At 36.6% G+C, this 21,384-nt stretch overlaps 1 protein-coding gene across 1 annotated transcript in view; it reads left to right on the forward strand.

Moving 5' to 3' along the window:
- Positions 1 to 21,384, forward strand: part of LOC150084233 (intraflagellar transport protein 81 homolog) — a 224,292-nt gene that overhangs the window by 161,463 nt on the left and 41,445 nt on the right. The window contains exons 12-13 of the mRNA XM_090375125.1: positions 2,727 to 2,945; positions 20,272 to 20,358. Of these exons, the coding sequence (XP_090231251.1) occupies positions 2,727 to 2,945; positions 20,272 to 20,358 (306 nt within the window). The remainder of the gene's footprint in view (positions 1 to 2,726; positions 2,946 to 20,271; positions 20,359 to 21,384) is intronic.

Genomic DNA, 21,384 nt, shown 5'->3' on the forward strand with positions numbered 1-21,384 from the left:
ATTTCAAGAAGGATGTAGAGCTGCTGGAACGAGTACAAAGAAGGGCAACAAGGTTAGTGAACGGAATGAAGGGTTGCTCTTACGAAGAAAGGCTTAAGGGTAGAATTTTTTTCAGCCTGGAATGTACTTGTTAACAGGAGAGATTGCTTCTATAGGGATAGGATACACTTAAATAGAAAGGGTGCAAGAATATTTGCTGATGCTATCGAGGCAGTGTTAGGTGGGTCGGAAAACTGCTAGCTTGGGGGGAGACAAAGACTAATGGATTAACAGTAGCCACTGGCAGAGGTGAAAGAGATTCTTGCACTGCTTCTATTGGAATGAGCAGAAGCCTGAAAAACAAGATGCAGTATATTTCAGAGACTGCTGGAAGTCATTGCGGTACAAATAAACACATGGGTTGTGTTAGGGTAGCTAAGAATAGAAACAGGTGCATGTATACTTGCGTGTACACCAATGCTAGGAGTTTAGTAAATAAATTTGATGAATTTGAGGTATTGCTCAAAACATCAAAGGCAGATATTGTTGGGATATCAGAGACGTGGTGTCACACAGATATAAGGAATGCAGAACTGGAATTTGGGGAGTACAATGTGTATAGAAAGGATAGACAGGACAGGAGGAGAGGAGGGGTTATGCTATTAGTTAAAAAACACATAAAATCCAAGGAAGTGAAGCCAGTCGACATTGATGGACAGGGCAGTGTCGAGTCAGTTTGGTGTGACATAAGCATAGGTAAATCAAAATTGAGAGTAGGAGTGTGCTATAGGCCTAATGACTCTGATGAGTATAATAAGGAACTGTACAGGGAAATAGAGTGGGCCAGTAAATCAGAGAGTCTTATAATGGGGGATTTTAATTTCCCAGATATTGACTGGAATTTGTGGGTTGGTCACTCACACACTAGCAAAGCTTTTGTGGATTTATTGGATGATTGTTTTCTACACCAGCATGTTCGGGAGGCAACTAGAGGGAGTAATACTCTTGATCTGATTATCAGTAGTGATTCTTCATGCATTAGGAATCTGCAGATAAAGGAACCACTGGGTGGCAGTGATCACAGTGTGCTGAAGTGGGATTTACTCAAGGAGGTAACTACCATCAGAGGTAAAGGGAGGGTTATTGCTTTCGTAAAGGCGACTATGATGGTCTGAGACAGTATTTAAATTCTATAAAGTGGGACCAACTGATGATGTTACCAACAGCAAATTCAAAATGGGAAGCATTCAGCTCATTGTGTCTTGTCAATGATATACAGGAATTTTTCTAGCAGGGACAGGGATGTGATTATTCCCTTGTATAAGGCATTGGTCAGGCCACACCTTGAGTACTGTATACAGGTCTGGAGGCCTCATTTCAAGAAGGATGTAGAGCTGCTGGAACGAGTACAGAGAAGGGCAACAAGATTAGTGAATGGAACAAAGGGTTGCTCTTACGAAGAAAGGCTTAAGTTTTGCAAATTACAGAGCCTGGAGACTAGGTATCGGCGAGGTGATCTGATAGAGGTGTATAAGGCTTTGAATGGCTTGAGCATGCTCAATGCCGATGGGATTCTTCCTCTTGCTCAGAATAATCACCTGAGAGGGCATAAATTCAAATTGAGGAAGGACAGATGTCGGATAGATGTGCGGAAATTTGCCTTTAGCCAGCAGGCGGGCAGTTGGTTTGTGGAATAGACTCCCATCGCTTGTTGTTGAAGTTGATAGCCTAAACAAATTTAAGGCTCAGCTGGACAGGTATTTCGAACGAATGGAGGGGTGAAATGGGAGTAGTGGTTGTTTTTTTTTTTTTTTTTGGCTGATGCTGAATAAGCTTGCTTTCTTGCATCATATGCCTCTAGTAATGCTAATGCTAATGTTAAGTTTTGCAAATTACAGTGTCTGGAGACTAGGCACCAGCGAGGTGATCTGATAGAGGTGTACAAAGCCTTGAACGGTTTGAGCATGTTCAATGCTGATGGGATACTGCCTCTTGCTCAGAATAATCACCTGAGAGGGCATAAATTCAAATTGAGGAAAGATAGATGTGTGGAAATTTGCCTTTAGCCAACAGGTAGTTGGTTGGTAGTGGAACAGACTTCCATCCCTTGTTGTGGAAGTTGATAGCCTAAATAAATTTAAGGCTCAGCTGGACAGGTATTTTGAATGAACGGAGAGGTGAAGTGGAAGGGGTTTTTTTTTTTTTTTTTTTTTGGCTGATGCTGCATAAGCTTGCTTTCTTGCATCATATGCCTCTACTAATGCTAATTATATTGTTATGTATTAGTATGCATGTTATTATTTATTGTGTATGTCATGTTATATATGTATATCGAGGGGGGGGGGTGGAGGATCATGTATAATATCTTGAAACAAGATGGTAGCCACTCAGCCATAGTCCTTTTATAACTTGTGTTTATGATCTGATACACACGAAATTTACAGTATATAAGAATGAGTCCTAGGTGATTTGGATTGGGGGTAATTTTATATCAGTCCACGAGAAACAAAAGGAAACAAATAAATTTCATTATTCACTATGTTTGAAAGAAGCAGAAAGTAGGCTCCATTTAGTTCTTAGAACTTATTTTTATCACAGGATGAATACTTTTTTAGTTGTTGTATTCTGTTTAAATGAAAACTTTTTATTGTAATGAGTTAAACAAGGTTAATATTTAAATCTGTTTTAAATACTTAAGCAAATATTTATGCAGTTTGAAAAACAGTATGTTTTTTTTTTTATCTAAGGCTACCTTAGAAGAACAAAAGGGAATTGGAGGTTTTCATTCTACACAAGAAGAACTAGAAAAAGTGTCAAGTATGAAAGCAGAATTAGATGAGCAGAAAGGTCATACCCTTGAAGAAATGTCATCTATGGTTAGGAGACTTAATGCTCGAATAGCCGAGAAGAAAGCAAGACTGGCACCCATTATAAAGGAGCTTCGACCACTGAGGCAGCATTGTCAGGTTGTAATTCTTATTGTTTGAAAATCAAGTAACATGCTTAATGCCTTAACTCATTATAATTAAATTCAAGTAAATTCAAGTAACATGCTTAATGCCTTAACTCATTATAATATTGTTAACGAAAGTAAATTTAGAATATATAGTTGTTTTATGTTATTTTCTTAAGGATAATAATAATGAAAACAGTACACATAATGACAAGCATTTAGAATAGCCTTTTTTGAAAGATTATTCTGAAGTGGGAATATACATATGGCAATTCAAAATTCATGATCAAAAATGAAAGTGATAATTTCTCTCATTTTGGTAATCATACACAATTCTCACAAAACCACATTGGCAGTATATTTCTGTCTGTAGAACTGTGGTTGTCAGGTGTAACCACTACCATTATAGAACATATTGGTTTGTTCACGATGAACTTGGACAATCATGCTATGTTTGTCCAAGCTGCCCATCATGATATATGCCTTGTTATGATAGACTCATCTGTGAACAAGTGTTTATAGTCAAATAATATATTTTGTTCAAGATCATATGTGAACCTCAAAGCCAAATTGATAATATTGAGTCAGTTTGTTGTCACATAAACCTTTGAATAACAAAAAAAGGGAGTTGAAGTTTTTTATAGGCCAAGTGACTGTGATGAGTATAATGAATAGCTGCACAGACAGAGTGTACCAGCAAATTACAATGCCTTACCATGGAGCATTTTAACTTTCCAGATATCAATTGTAACTCACAAGTAGTCAGCATATTTGTGAGTTCCAATTAATTAAAGATATGCCTGTAGGGGTAAAGAAGTGATTACCCCATTGCATAAGACAGTAATTAGGCCACATCTGGAATACTGCATACAGGTTTGTAACCCTCATTAGGAATTACACAGATTTGTTGTAAAGGGTGTAGAGAAGAGCAGCAAGTTTTGTTGGGGGCACAAAGCAGTATTCTTACCAGGGACAACTAGGGATCTGTAAATTACAGTCTCTGAAATATAAGTTAGTGCTTTGCATCATTTCGCAATTAGCTACAAACTGAAGTCTGTATAAGGGACATCATTGTACAGCATCTCAAGGTTAAAATTGGAAATTCATTGGAAATCCTTCGTGATTTGTCTAACTCTTATTCTTTGAATAAGTAATACTTTTTTAATAGAGAAATTTATTGCTATTTATTCTCAGTGAGCACCAGGCAACTGTTTTGGGACTAATTGATCCCTCATCAGTAGGTAGGTAGGTACCCCAGGATATAAATGGTAACAACCCATGAGTTATTTACACAATATGAGACAGCAATTATAAGTGACTGCTTTGCATAATTTTTGTATGCAGTCAATTATAAACCAAAGTCTGCATAAGGGGCATCGTTGTATACTTCTTTTGTTGTTTGAGGCTTATAGCCCTAAATATTTCATTAGTGTGTAAGGCTTTAAGAGGGTTAGGTAAACTGAATACTAATGGCATCCTTTCTCATATCAGGCATAAATTTACATTAGAAAAGATAGTTGGTAAATAGATGTGCGGAAATTTGTTTCAGCCAAGGAGTAATCAATTGTTGGAATAAACTTTAATCTAGTGTTGTGGTAGTGGGTAGTTTGAATAAATTTAAGGAAAGTTTGGACAAATTATTGGAAGGAATGGGGAAAAAATAAAGTTTTTCTTTTTTTTTTTTTTTTTGGCTACTGCTAAACAAGCTTTCCTTCCTTGCATCATGTTGCCAATATAATACTAATTTGAGAACAATATCTGAATGTACAACTACAAAATAAACCAACTATTTCATAATTACTGGCCTGTTTTTGTAAAACAGATAGCATTTGTGATGAAAAAAGGAATTGGATGTCCTTCATTGCTAAGTGACAATAAAATTTCAAGATGTTAATCAACATTTATTGCTGTTGCTGAAATAATCATTGAGGAGACTTGTATCAAAAATGGGTGTATCTTAATCAAGTTTATAAAGGTTGTTAAAAAGATTTATGCCTGTATACAATCCTCTCAATCAATGCATGAAATAAAAAAGGTTTGTATTATTGTTGATGATTTTGCACCTTTATTGATTCAAATAGAATTGGCATTTTGGACTGTTTTTCACAAAATGCCCTTACATCCTTGAAAAATTAGGATTCATGTTGTAACATGTTGCCCAGATTGCATCCTGTAGATGGTGATAGTTTGTGGTGGAGGATCCAACCGTCAGATCTGTTGATCCACATAATCCCAGAGATGTTATTTGGGATTCATATCTGGTAAATTCATTAGCCAAGATAGCACCTGGAAGTTATTTTTTTGTGTTCAGCAAATCACTCTTGAACAATTCCAGCAATGTGACAGAACGTATTATCCTGCTGGAACAAACTTGTGCCATCCAGGAGGACAGTCACTACGAGAGGGGAGGATTAGTACCCAATCAGTCCCAATAGTTTTTAGCATTCAGAGTGTGGTCTAGGGTTATGAAGGCTCTAAGAGATTCCCAGGAAGATATCCCTCATACCAAAACACTGCTGCCACCTGTCTATTTCTGTTGGATGCAGACATCAGATTGATTCTTTTCCTCAGCTTGTCACTGTACCCTCCATCTACTGTCCATGCTGAATAACAGGAAATGTGATTCATTGGAAAAGGCAACTTTTTCCCAGTCATCAGTGGTCTAACAAAGCCATTGAGGTGCAAGCTTTAGGCATCATTGGTGATGGGTGGTTGTAAGCACAGGTATCTTGACCTGATGCTTACTCCAGTAGCCTATACAGAAATGGGTTCATTGTATCACTGTCTTGGAAACACTATTGGTCATCCCTTGGTTACAGTCCATGGTCAGCTGTTCCACTGTTTTTCGTCTGTCAGCTCACATGAGGCAAAACAGCCTACATTCAAAATGACGATCGGTGAGATGTTAGCTCCTGCCATTGGCATAGTGATTGCTGCTTTGTCCAATATCCATCCACTTTTGGAACACCTTAACTAGAACACTTAGCAAACAGCCCAAAAGATTTACAGTTTCTGTAATACTGCCACCCTTCAGCTGGTACCTGGCGATCATCCCTTTTTTTTGAAGTCCATCAGATTACTTCCTTGCCCATATTGATCAAGTAATTTGTATGGACTGCATACCCGAACCTACAATATCACATTTGCCCGAAAAACCCCTGATTCTGCGGAAAAATCCTTGCCATCTATGCCTGAGACCCATTAATTCAGCTCCGGAGTGAAAAAAGCCTATAAAAGTTGCTCGCTTTATTGGCGGGATTCAAACCCGGGCCTTTTTCACCCGGTGTCGGGAGGATGGTGTTGATACCACTGTGCTATCGTGCAGACTAAACGTGATATAATAAAGAAAATAGAACAGGGCATAACCTGTGCCACCAGACAGAGAGAGAGCCAGGAAATTGCTAAAACATGGAGTGGTCATAATATTTTGACTGGATAGTGTATGTTTTTCATGTAAGGGACAAAAGGAGTATGAATGCATGCACGCACACACACACACACATCACAGTAGCAAAACATTTGCGAATTTATTGGAGGACTATTTCCTATCTGACAGCCAGCATGTTAGAGAGGCAATGAGAAAAAGCAATACACTTGATGTGATTATCAGCAGTGACCTTTTATGTATTAAGATTCTGCAGATAAAAGATCACTACCACCTAGAGGGGTAGTGATCATAGTGTATTGAGGTAGGATTTATTTAAAAGATATACAGTAGACTGTTGAAATAACAGCACATTGAGATCTGTTGTATACATACAACGCAGATGTCTTGCAGTGTCAAAAGGAAAACAGCAAGTCATGTGATTACTGTATTGTTTATGTTTGCCATTTTGAAAGTAAATTCTGTACTGATATCACGGATTATACCGCTGTTTTACATTTATTTTAAATTAAAAGCCCCTCACTATGGCTCCTCAAGTTAATAAACCTCATGCAGAGAAGAACAACATTAAAGCTTAGTGACAAACTTGATATAATCCAAAGTATTACATTAGAGTCACCCGGAAAGTTAATTCATATATCCATGTGTATTGTGTCTGTAAATTGCATCTGTTCTCTGTTCGATTACCATGCTTTTCTGGACGAAAAACCCCTGATTCTGCGGAAAAATCCTTGCCATCTATGCCTGAGACCCATTAATTCAGCTCCAGAGTGAAAAAAGCCTATAAAAGTTGCTCGCTTTATTGGCGGGATTCAAACCCGGGCCTTTTTCACCCGGTGTCGGGAGGATGGTGTTGATACCACTGTGCTATCGCGCAGACTAAACGTGATATAATAAAGAAAATAGAACAGGGCATAAGCAGATGTGTATTAAAGGCAGAATATAACATTGGATCATCAATATGTTTATGTTTTTTTATGTGCAGTTAAATACATTAAAGTTATACCTTAAAAATAAAACTTTCTGGATAACAGAAAAATTTAAATAACGGCACCTTGAATCTCCAAAGGTGCCATTATTTAGAAAGTCTACTGTAACTACTGTCAAGGAAAAGTGAAGGGCTTTTGCTTTGATAAAGGTGAATATATGGTTTCAGAGAGTTTTTAAATTCTGTGTAGTGGGACCAACTGATGAAATTATCAACAACAAATTCTAAATGGGAAGCATTCAGGAGGTAATCATAGCAGTCACTAGTCATTTTATACCAATTAAGAGATACTGTTCAAATCTTAGCCCCCAAATAGATGTCTGCGGAAAAATCCTTGTCAAAGGATTTTTCCGCAGGATTTTTACACTCAAGTCAAAGTGGACCCAATTTCGGCGAAGTCCGGACGGTCTATGACAGCCAAATCCTCTGCTTGCACCTTCACGATGGTGGGACTGTTAGTAATCCTGGGTATAACCTTCATGCACAAGTACATGGTGGGTGACCACCCAGGTGTGAACCAACGTAAGCAGGGGTCGAGGTGTGGCGCCCACACCACATGGAGGAACGCCGCCCCTCTATGTTCCCAGGCAGTACTAGGTGGTAGATGACTCTCATCAACCGGTGAAATACCACCACTTTGCTTATTGGAGGCTTGAAGTGGTGGAACCCATGTTTAGTCTCTAGAGCTAAGTTCCGGCCAACCCTTCCCTATCTCTTCCATCATGCAGTATGATTGATGATTTTTGAGGTTACGATGAATGTCGTGGCGAGATCCAATATTCCTTACATTTCGAGGGTACAGCTCTAAAACGGTGTTCGCAGGCCGGCCGCTAGTTAGTACACCGGACTGAACCTATTGGTAACTCTCTAGGAAGCTTCCGGATCAGCTAGTGTGTAATCTTGCTACCTCTACTCTGCCAGATAGTGACTGGAGGGAGTCCGAGTAGTGTGTATGCGGGGAGCATTGTCGAGGCCACGTTATGTCAAGGATCTTGGTATATTCTTACCACATGTACGCCATATCCAAAAATTTCATTACTTCATACAGCATGTCCCACCCACTTTTTCTTACTATTGAATACACCATGAATTGTCAAAATAATAGAGCAAGCTTATCTGCGAAAAGATCTAAACCTCCCAAAGACTTCCTAATTCATTTCACAAATATACGTGGTCTCAATTCTAATCTCAACGATGTCCATTTCCACTTGCAGTCTTCCAAACCCCATGTATTTTTTCTGACTGAATCTCAGTTATCAGTTGATTCAACTACTGCTCATCTCAGATGTCCAAATTATTTGCTGTATGATTCCTTTCGCCTCAAAGGTGGTACTTGTGCATATGTCCGTTCTGATATTCCCTGTCAGAGACTTGGCAATTTGGAATCTCCTCTCTTTGATCTTCTCTGGCTTAAAATCTCTCTACCTCATTGTGTCAAATTCATCTGTTGTCTCTACCGTTCTCCCAACTCCACTAATCACTTGGAGCTCTTTGACTTCCTCTCTTTGCAACTTGACTTTCTCCAGTCCAACTTTCCTAACAGTGAGGTAATTTTCCTTGGTGATTTTAACGTTCACAACTCCAGCTGGCTTCCGTTTTCTAGTCACACCGACCCAGCAGGTCGAGATGCTGAGGCTTTTGTAATTACTAATGACCTAGCACAGATTGTTCATTTACCTACAAGAATACCGGAAAATCCTAATCACACAGCCAATACGCTTGATCTTTTTCTCACAAACAACCCTTCTAAGTACAAGGTTGAAGTGAGAGGTCCTTTAGGCACTTCAGATCACAACTTGGTGATTGCCTCTTCTCCAATGGAACCTTTATCTCATGTTGTTTTGGCATTACAAGAATGCAAAATGGGATGACCTGCGAGACTTCTTTTCTTCTTTTCCTTGGTCTGATTACTGTTTCAAAACTTCTGATGTCAACGTTTGCTCAGATCGTGTCAGTGAAATTATTCTTGCAAGAATGGAATCCTTTATCCCACACTCCACTTTAAAATCTCATCCTTTATCTAAACCTTGGTTTTCCAATAAATGTGATAAGGCTGTCCAAGAGAAGAACGTTGCATATCGTAATTGGCTTGTTTCTAATTCTTCAGTTTCATTTTCTGCCTACACCAAAGCTCGCAACAATTGTAAAGCAGTTATTAATCAGTCCAAACTAGAGTTTGAACAGGCTAAGAGTAGAAAACTTGCTTCTTGCCCTAATGGTAGTCGAGCATTCTGGTCTCTTGCCAAAGCTATTGGCCGCAACTTTTGCCCTCTGTCCAAACCAGATGGTTCTGTTGTCACTTCAGCCAAGGATAAAGCTGACCTGCTAGCATCCCATTTTTCTTTGAGCTCATGTATTAATGATCTTGGTAAAACACCTCCCACCATTCCTAACACACTCCATTCAATGCCTCCTGTGGTCTTCCATCAAAAGGATATCGGAAGGATTTCGATGAATCTTGATGCTAAGAAAGCTCCAGGTCCTGATGGTATTTCTCCACTTGTTCTCAAAACCTGTGCTCCTGAACTTACTCCTATTCTTTGCCACCTTTTTTCACTTTCTTATTCCAAAGGTGTTTTTCCTTCTGCTTGGAAATTTGCTCATATCCAGCCAGTTCCTAAAAAGGGTGACAAATCCCTCCCATCCAATTATCGTCCCATTGCAATTACTTCTACTCTTTCTAAAGTAATGGAGAAATCAATTAACCGCCAACTCTTAAACTACCTAGAAACCTTCCGTCTGATCAACGATCGCCAGTATGGATTCCGTCAGTGTCGATCCACTGGTGATATTCTGGCTTATGTTACCCATTTATGGACTAATTCAATGGAAAGGTTCGGTGAAACACAAGTAGTTGCTCTTGACATCTCAAAGGCTTTTGATCGTGTTTGGCATAAAGGTCTTCTAAACAAGCTTCCATCTTATGGTTTGCCAACTGTTTTTAGTAATTGGTTATCCAGTTTTCTCTCTGATCGCTCACTGAGGGTGATGGTAGATGGCTCTGTGTCTTCTAACTTCTCCACTAATGCCGGTGTCCCCCAAGGTTCAGTTCTTTCCCCCACTCTTTTCCTCTTGTATATCAATGACCTTCTTCCATTGACTGGAAATCCTATCCATAGTTTTGCCGATGATAGCACATTGCATTCAACTTTCCATTTTGAGAAACCTTGTCCAGCTAAATCAGCTTCAAGTTCTCGAAAATCTGCTGCCAATTCCTTAAATGCCAATCTTCAGGTAATTCTCCAGTGGGACAAAGACAACTTAGTTGATTTCAACCCTTCTAAAACTCAATCTTGTCTTATATCTCGCAAGAAGGATTCTTCTGCTCCTATGCTTATCTTTAGTGACACTCCGATTTCTAGGCAAAATGATATATCTCTTTTGGGGATTACCCTGACTTCTAATCTCTCTTGGCACAAGCACATTACAAATATTGCTTCCTCTGCATCTAAAAAACTTGGTTTTCTCTTTCGCTCTCGGCGTTACTTTTCTCCCAAACAGCTGCTCACTCTGTATAAATCGCAAATCCGCCCTGCCATGGAATATTGTTCCCACATCTGGGGTGGTGCCCCCAAAACCTCTCTCAGGCTTCTTGATTCCATTCAGAAGAGGGCAGTTAGGTTAATTAATGATTCATCTCTAACAGAGTCTCTCCACTCGCTGTCTCATAGACGCACTGTTTCTGCTGCATGCCTCTTCTACAGATACTTCCATGGGCACTGTTCTTCTGAATTGGCTTCTATAATTCCCGCTCTCTCTCTTTCAAAACAGTCCGAACACGTGCCGCCACCAGGCAACATCCATTTACTGTCCAACTTCAAACCCACAGAACTAACTTTTCATCTTCCTCATTTATTCATTCAACTGCCGTTTTCTGGAACAACCTTCCTTCATACGTATTTCCTGAAAATTACAATCGACAGAAGTTCAAGTCCAATGTCAACAAATATCTTCTTTCGTCTTCTCAATCTCCAACCCAAGCACGGTACTAAGTACTATAGGTTATAATACCTCTCGTGTTTGGGGTTCTCATAAAAAAAAAAAAAAAAAAAAATAGATGTCAGATGTACTGATGAAACTCATTGCAGAGAAGTATGTGAGGGATGCATATAAATTATTGAGTGATAAAGATGCCTACAGTAAATATAAACTAGTCTACAGCCAAGTCACTGTTGTTGTTGTTTGGTTTTTAGGAGCCTTAGCAACTAAGGCCATATTGCTCCAGGAATATGCGGTGGTCATTCCCTGACCTTTCCGCATCCTCTGTATTTGGTGGTGACGGGCTCGAACCCCGGTCTAATCAAGAAGCATGTGCTACGCACTGTTGCTCCTTCCCACCTGGCTACAGAGGTGCCCACAGCCAAGTCACAAAGGAGGTTAGGCAAGCTAAGTCAGATTATGAGAAGGCTCTGGCAAAGAATGCAAAGGTAAACTACAAAGACGTTTTTAATCATATAAACAATTGAAGGAAGGGAATGACCCACATTTGTCCACTATGAATGGTTTAACACTTGATGAACCTTCTCAGGTCGTGACAAACTGAATAGGTATTTTGTAACCGCATTCACACAAGGAATTTTTTAGGGATGGGGATGCCAGAAGTGTATCACTAAAATTGAATGATTTTGTGATAACCAAGAGAAAAGTGGAAGAGAAATTGTTGAAGCCAAATGTTAAAAACGCACCTAGGGTGAATCCAGTTATCCAATCCAGCTGTCCAACCCACAATTCTATACCCATTTCATAAAGAGGGATCAAAAGGTGACACAAGTAATTACAGACCTGATAGCTTAATTTCTGTTCCAGAAAAAAATAGTGGATCACAATTTAAATAAGTAATGTAGATTACTTCTAGACAGAAATACAGTTATACTGTAGTAATAGCATGGGTTTGTGAAGGGACAATATTTGATCAATCTAATTGAATACTATAATTAACAAAGGAACTGGATGCAAAAAATAGTTTTCACATCATATATGTTGATTTCAGAAAAGCTTTTGATAGCACATGCTCTTTGAGTGGACTGGGGTTCAAGCCCATGACTGCCAAATATGATTAACATTTATATTGATTGTTTAATTGATTTTTTGTAACCTCCACTGATGTGGTAGTTGTGCTGGAGTATAAACAAGAATATAAAAGACTGCTGCAAAAACAGCGCCTCCGTAGCCAGGTGGGCAGGAGCAGCAGTGTGTAGCACACGCTTCTTGATTAGACCAGGGTTCGAGCCCGTGACCACCAAATACGGAGGATGTGGAAAGGTCAGGGAATAACCACCGCATATCCCTGGAGCAATATGGCCTTAGTTGCTAATGCTCCTAAAAACCAAATAACAAACAAACTGCTGCAAAAATTAAATCAGTGTGGCATTAAGGCCAAGTTGCTGCTATGGATAAAGGGATTGCTGAATGGGAGAAGACAAAGAGTTGTTTCTAATGGCACTGCTTTTCTTGGACAGATAATATTAGTGGAGTCCCCAGGGTTCAGTTCTAGGCCCACTGTTGTATTTTATATTTATTAATGATACTGATGAAGACACATTCAGGCTTAATTGTATAAGTTTGCAGATGATAGGTAGAGTGGCTAATGACAGTAATCATGGTATACTATTGCAACAAGGTGTAGAAAAATAATGCAGATGAGCTAAGAGGTGGCATTGAAGTGTAAGATTGACAAGTGCAGGAATACTGCATATGGGTGGCAGTAATCTCAGATAAACATACCAACTGTGTAGGGTCACTCAGGGTAGTGGAGGACCAAAAAAGACCTGTGAATAATTGTGCAGTCAGATATGAAGTTCTCTAAGTAGTGCAAATGGACTGCTAAGACAGCTCATGCAGTTTCAGTGATATACAGGAATTTTTTTTAGTAGGGATAAGGAGTTGATTATCCTGTTGTAAAAGGCAATGGTTAGGTTATATTTTGAGTACTGCATACAGGTCTGAAAGCCTCATTTTAGGAAGGATGTGGATCTCTTGGAACAGGTATAGAGAAGAGCAATGAGATTAGTGAGAGGACCAAAAGGGCACTCTTGCCAGTTAAGCTTCAGTTCTCTGGAGACTAGGCACTTTTAAGGAGATCTGATTGAGGCATTAAAGGTTTGAATGGGTTGAGTAAGCTCAGTGCTGGTGAAATCCTTCCTCTTGCTTGGACAAAACACATGAAGTGGCTTAAATTCAAATTGAGGAAGGATGGTTCCAAGGTAGTTGTGCAGAAGTTTGCCTTCAACCAGTGAATAATTGATTGTTGTGTTGGTGAGGTGGGTAGTTTGAATAAATTAAAGGAAGAGCCAGAGAAACTATTCAAGGGATCAAAAGAGTATGAATTGATATATACAGCCACTTCCCGACTTACATAATACTCGACTTATGGAAATTCAACTTTATGTAAGTTTTTGCCAGCCGGTGCAAACTTAAAAAAATCGTGGAAATGTATTTTGCATCCCTTAGGAATAAACGAAAGCATGTTTTTTTTTTTTTTTTGGTAAATCATTTCAAGACCTCGAAGTTGAAATTTTTGCTATATAACTAAGCTATTTATCTCTCTAAAAGGTAATTTTTATAATGGAAATTGCGCTATACTTTCATCATTATCATATGTTCCATTATAAGAATCAGTTTTGAACACCTTTGTGATATTTTTCTAAAACACATTTCTGGAGGTCACTACCATAAAACAATAAAAACAATTTGCACTTTCTGGTTTATTGGGCTTTTCTGTTAGTGCATCTAATTATAAACAGATAGTAAACTCAATATTATTGCATTTGCAATAATCCTGATAGCTGGAATTGTGTGCTTTTACGTTAGTATGGTGAAATGTGTTCCCCCTTCACTGAAATCTTCAATCATATAAAAAACTTAAATAAATTTTTAGAATCTTCTCTTCATTCCTATTTACTTATTAAAATGATGAATGGAAAGCAACCAGTGGAAAGTGCAAGTGGTGGCAGTGCCAGGAAACGAAACAAAATTTATTTAGAAATGAAGATGATTAATTAAGAAATATGAAGCAGGACAAAATTTGTCATCTCGCTTCTTCAACAGTGAATACTATTTTAAGGGACAGTGCACATATAAAAGAATGTGTTAAAGGATCAACATATTTCACACTGGAGGTAGTCCACCCCAACAGTGATCACAAAACAGCGTTCAGGTGCTATATCAAAGATGGAAAAGCTATTAATAATATGGATGGAAAATCAGATTCAGAAGCAAGTGCCCCTGAATCTAATGGCCATTCAAGCAAGAAGTATTTATGAAGATAACAAACCCCAAGCCAAGTTCGTGGCAAGCAATGGGTGGTTTAATAGGTTCAAGCATCACACTGGTTTCCTAAACATTAAAGTATGCGGTGAAGTAGCCAGTACCAATTTTGCAGCTGCAGAGAAATTTTGTGATATGTTGGAGAAAACCCCTTCTGAATTTTCACAGCCCTCAACTTCCGTAGAGGCGTGCTTATCAGCTGGAGAGTTAATTCTGGCAACGATGCTTGAAAGGTAAACTTGCTGACGTTATGCCTGTCTCCTCTCTCTTTTAGTAATTTTATAATTTTGAAATTTTTGTAATTTTGTACACTTTTGTAATTTTTCCTGCACATGAGATAAAAAAATTGAATAATTCTATTTACATGTTCATCGAACATTTCTTTTTTGCTTCTATCAAATTCAGCACACAGTTGCGAGTGGAATTTCCCTAAATGCTTATTTAGGGAAATTCCGACTTACATAATGTTCCCCAGAGCGCAACCCTTATGTTAATCGGGGAGTGGCTGTATATATATATATATATATTTGTTTTGAAGTTTATTTCAACATGGTTTCAACAAATTACACCTGAATATATATATATATATATATGAGTTAAGTTAATAATGGTTAGAGTTTTTTTAAAAGTAAAATATGATATACTAGCTTATCAGGTAAACCATAAACCATGGCGGGTACCCAACGTGACCTGGAAAAAATCAATCTATGCCATGACATAAGCAATAAATATATATAAAAATACCATTAAAATGTTAGTTATGGCAATAAGATACATTGCAAGGGACTTTTTCGAGGGCTAACCCTTACAATGTATCAACCATAATTAACGAGCTATCCGTTTCTGTAGTCATCGTCCAGCATAACTATGTCCTAATATACGTAGAATAGTATTAAGTTAGAGCCAAAAGTATAAATATTGTAGTAGTTAGAGCCAAAAGTATAAAATTTTGTAGTAAGTTAGAGCCAAATAGTAGTAATAAAATTTGTTAATTAATCCCAAAATTTAGCAGTTAACTGGCAAGATGACTGTTAGCCCGACGGATAGCCAAAATATTAAATTAAATTAAAATTATAGAAAGAGCTATAATTATTGTTAGGCATATGTGCGTAGTTGATAGTAAATGCTGCCACGGTAGTCTCATCAAATTAATAAAAATAATAACAGTGTGAGCTATAGCTAACAAAGGCGAACGGAACAAAGGTATAAGAATAGATATAGTACCTCAATCCCCCTCGAATACTCTAATAGTTCATGAGGTATGAAAAAATAGGGATAAGAAAGTGAAAGTTAAACAGCAAAGAAAAAGCAAAATAATTAACATAGGATGTACCTTATAGTAAGGTATCCTGGTTAGAATGATTTAAGATTAAAATTAGAATGCTTACCGCCGTATGGCCAAGGTACTAGAAAACCACATGTATTGGCGCGTGTAGCATATATAACTACCGATCGCAGCCCCCCCCTAGGAAATGTAATAGTTAAGTTAAGTGATAAAATAAGTATAATTACATACAGCGCCCTCTGCTGTTATTTAATATACTGTATAGTATTACACATAGAAAAGCCGTCAAATAAGTATATCTCGAAGTAATAATAGAAGTTTACAGAATAAGTTCCTGTAAGTTACAGAATAAGTTCCTACAGAATGAGGGCGCTGTATGTAATTATACTTATTTTATCACTTAACTTAACTATTACATTTCCTAGGGTGGGCTGCGATCGGTAGTTATATATGCTACACGCGCCAATACATGTGGTTTTCTAGTACCTTGGCCATACGGTGGTAAGCATTCTAATTTTAATCTTAAATCATTCTAACCAGGATACCTTACTATAAGGTACATCCTATGTTAATTATTTTGCTTTTTCTTTGCTGTTTAACTTTCACTTTCTTATCCCTATTTTTTCATACCTCATGAACTATTAGAGTATTCGAGGGGGATTGAGGTACTATATCTATTCTTATACCTTTGTTCCGTTCGCCTTTGTTAGCTATAGCTCACACTGTTATTATTTTTATTAATTTGATGAGACTACCGTGGCAGCATTTACTATCAACTACGCACATATGCCTAACAATAATTATAGCTCTTTCTATAATTTTAATTTAATTTAATATTTTGGCTATCCGTCGGGCTAACAGTCATCTTGCCAGTTAACTGATAAATTTTGGGATTAATTAACAAATTTTATTACTACTATTTGGGTCTAACTTACTACAAAATTTTATACTTTTGGCTCTAACTACTACAATATTTATACTTTTGGCTCTAACTTAATACTATTCTACGTATATTAGGACATAGTTATGCTGGACGATGACTACAGAAACGGATAGCTCGTTAATTATGGTTGATACATTGTAAGGGTTAGCCCTCGAAAAAGTCCCTTGCAATGTATCTTATTGCCATAGCTAACATTTTAATGGTATTTTTATATATATTTATTGCTTATGTCATGGCATAGATTGATTTTTTCCAGGTCACGTTGGGTACCCGCCATGGTTTATGGTTTACCTGATAAGCTAGTATATCATATTTTACTTTTAAAAAAACTCTAACCATTATTAACTTAACTCATATTCATACAGACCGATGTAATGTTTAATCGTCCTAGATGGCATTAATTGGTTATGTTACTACTTAATATTTATTATAATATTTATATTTATTATAACATTTAATATTTGCTTTGTTATACTTGGAAATATATATATATATATATATATATATACAGATTCCCTTGAAACTCTACAGAGATATCCTGCTATCTGTCAACTGTGTTTACAAATAACTTAGCCATTTTTATTTTTACAATACTTTCGAAAATCAATATTTTTGCAATTATCAAAAACATAGGCGGACCCTTAAACAAATGATGTTGGCTTAGACCAGCTGAAATTGTAGAAATTCTCGGAAACTGAACTATAATTAATGAATCTGAATTAAATAATACATATATAAATGTATAGGATATTACTCCAAAGAAAAAAATAAGTAATGAGTTTATATTTTTATGATTTAATAATTTTTTTATGATTTTTTAAATTTTTTAAACAAAGTTTTGATTTTGATTTTATTTTTGACAATAATCCCCAGTCTAATGTTCAGCTGCAAATTGAACACAGGAATAAAAAATATTTTAAAATATTTACCACTTAGTTATATACAGGCATACCTCGATTAACGAATAGGATGCGTTCCACGAAATTACTTCGTTAAGCGAAACTTCGTTTTCAGAGGTAAAAATACTATGGCCAGAATAGGGATACGTTCCTACTTAAAGAAAATGAAAAGCTTTTTTTCGAACAAAGAAAAGTTTTATTAAATAAACAGTCAACTTACATACAAAGTGAAATCACATTTTAAAATATGAGGTTAAAGTTGATTGTTTATGCTTTTTTTCTCTTTCATTTAACAATTGCCTATACGGAGTTATTGCATTTAACACTGATCGCTTAACTATAACACTTCTTCCTAAATCAGGATCATTTTCACTAAAAAAATTTAAAACGTTTTCAATGTCATTTAAGCACCTTTTTTTAAATCTTTGGTTGTTAACACTTTTTCGGCAGGAACTTCTTTAACTTGGCCTTCATTATCTTTGTCTTCGTTGCTAACAAGGTTTTCTAAATCTTCCACTGAAAAACCATCATCTTCTGCATTCAATAAATTTCTAACATCCTCTTCATCGACATTTTCGAAACCTATTGATTGAGCCATCTGGATAACTTCATTTCTAATTTCTTGGATGTTATTTTCTTCTTCTAGTACAACTTCTGGCCATATTTTGCGCCAAACTCCATTTAAGCATTTCTTAGTGACTTCTTTCCAAGAACTATCAATGTTTTCAATTGCGTTTTTAATGGTGTAGTTTTTCCAAAAAGTTTTAACTGTCATTTCCTCTTTATCCTCTAGTTCAGGTAAATTGCTTAAAATTCGACGCAGATAATAAGCTTTAAATGATGCTATTACTCCCTGATCCAATGGTTGAATCAGGAAAGTTGTGTTTGCTGGAAGAAACACAACTTTGACAGGAATGCATGTGTCCAACGTGTTAAGATCAGTAGGATGTCCTGGAGCATTGTCTAACAACAAAAGAGCTTTTTCTTCAAAGTTGTTTTTTTTTTGACAATACCTTTTTACTCCAGGACAAAAGTGGTTAACAAACCAATCAGTAAATAACTCCTTGGTAACCCACGCTTTTCTATTTGCTTTCCATATTACAGGTAAATTCATTTTTATGTTACCTTTTAACGCCCTCGGATTTTCTGAATGGTAAACTAATAACAATTTTAATTTATAATCGCCAGAGGCATTTGATCCAAAGGGTAACGTTAAACGGTCTTTGGCTGCTTTGAACCCAGCAGCTGATTTTTCTTCAATAGAAATGAAGCTTTTTGTTGGTAGCCGTTTCCAGAACAAACCGCTTTCGTCAACATTGAACACCAAATTTGGTGGAAAATTTTCACGTTCAATTATTTCCTTTAGTTTTTCTGGAAACCTATTTGCAGCTTTTCCTGTTAATTTTACACTATGAATCCTGGCCCGTTTTTTTTTTTAAATTTCTCGAACCAACCATGAGAAGCCCTAAAGGTTTCCGTAATTTCTTCAGTTTGTTTAGATTTCGGGTGATTAAACAAAAATAATGCTTTTTCTTGAATCACCATTTGACTTAAAGGCATATGACGTTGTGACATATCATCTATCCACAAACTTAACATTTTCTCCATTTTTTTCTAAAATTGGATTCCTTAAGCGAGTTAATTTTGCCGCTGTAACATCTGTACAATTCTGAGCAGACTGTTTTATTTTTTCTGATTGACTTAGTATGGTTGTTAAAGTTGATTGCGCTAATCCTAAAGAATGTGCCACATCGGATTTTCTTTCGCCGCTTTCAACACGTCGTACGATATTTAGTTTAGTTTCCAAAGAAATTGCTTTTCTTTTCTTTGATTCTGACATTATAATTAACTAAAACAAAAATATTTCTATTAAAATTTACAAAATCTACGTTATGTAATGCTACAAAGAACCTACGTCGATTATTGCAATGCGCCACACTGAAACAACGTCAATCATGTAAACAACAACTAAATTATGCGATTGACGTGCAAAACTGTTATAACAGACACGCCCGTAGCCCGGGAATACGTAACGAGTCGCCGTCAGTCACCAATCGAATGATTGTCGGGCGTTGGTCTTAAATTGGAATATTTTTTTATGTTAAATGGGGCTTGAAATTGCCGACTTCGTTATATCGAGGCTTCGTTATCAGAGGTAACGTTAACCGAGGTATGCCTGTACATAATTTTTCCATTTTTAAAAACTCCCACATTCCTTGAAAAAGTTCATTCCACTTCATATGCATACTCTTCAGAAACAAACCCACTTGCAAAAGGGTTAATAGAAGATTTAATTTACTTTTCTTTTTCAAAGGATGATGAATTTTATAGTCTCGTCATCTATTTTCATTTTATTTTCATACATTAGAAGAATTAAATAAAATTTTCATTACCTCTGCCCTTATTTATACCTGAGAAAACTGACCCTTTGTTGTTAAGCTTTTACTTGTTTTTTCAGGTGGCTTTTTATCATATAATTTGCATTTATAAGAAAATTGACAGAATTGTACTTATATTTGTATCTGTAGATTCACTGTGAGCTTTATTTGATAATTTATTACTTTAATATCCAGGATATAACTTTTGAATATGAACAAAAGAAGTCAGCCTATGATTCTTGTGCAGCTGGTTTAGAAAGCAATTTGTCAAAGTTAGAACAGGTAAGGAACCAGTCTTAGATATGGCTTGTTATGATCTTTATATGACATAAGAAATATGACATTGTAAGTGGAACAGTTTTTCTCTTACAATTAAAAAAAAGAAGAAGATTAACCTATGTTTAATACGTGGTATGTAATTAAGTAGAAAAAGATACATACCGATGCTTCATTTTTATTAGAGCTTGAACCTGTCATCAGAGCTAGGAAAAAATGTACATATATTTATGCAGTATCTATATGTATACTCCATATTCCCAGAAATCAACTGGCGATATGGAATAATGGATTATTTAAAAGCAAAAATTATGGAATTTTCAAATATAGTAACATACTAGAGCAGTGGTGTCCAACCAATGGCCCGCAAATAATTTTTATATGGACTGCGCAGAAAATGAACTAAAACAGCATTTTAGAGTCACATCACTGGGTGTATAGGCATGCAAGCATTGAACTTGACTGCATAAAACGTGTGCACGTGGTTCAGTGCAGTCATATGTATGCTAAATACAGTTATGTACATATCAATCTTTTTATATTATGAAATTCTACTATTTTGATATAACTTGTTCATTGTATTGAATTGTTATTAATTTGTATTGAATTAAAAAAATCATAGAAATTTCCAAAAGAGGAAAGTCGATTTGGAGTGTCGTGTTTTTAATCAAAGGTGGACTGAAGACTATTTCTTCATTGTTTACCACGAAAAAGCAGTATGTTTGGTGTGTAAGGAGATTGTGTGAGTTTTTAAAGAATATACAGTAATTTAAAATGACACTGTGATTCCAAGCATAAATCTTATGATCAACATAAAGGAGTGTTGCAAAGAGAAAAGTGTTTGGAGTTACAAAACGAATTAAGAAAACAACAAAACACACTGAAAACGTATGAGTCAAGAAATTTATCTGCTGCAAGTGCCAGTTGTCAAGTTGCACATTTGATTACTTTTGGAAGAAAACCATTCAGCGATGATGAATTTGTTAAAAGTTGTGGAAAAATGTGTACGGAGAAACAAACAATGACACAAGA

Source organism: Mastigoproctus giganteus, chromosome 6 (genome assembly GCF_048544385.1).
Source record: "Mastigoproctus giganteus isolate SK-2022 chromosome 6, ASM4854438v1, whole genome shotgun sequence".
Classification (NCBI taxonomy): Eukaryota; Metazoa; Arthropoda; class Arachnida; order Uropygi; family Thelyphonidae; genus Mastigoproctus; species Mastigoproctus giganteus.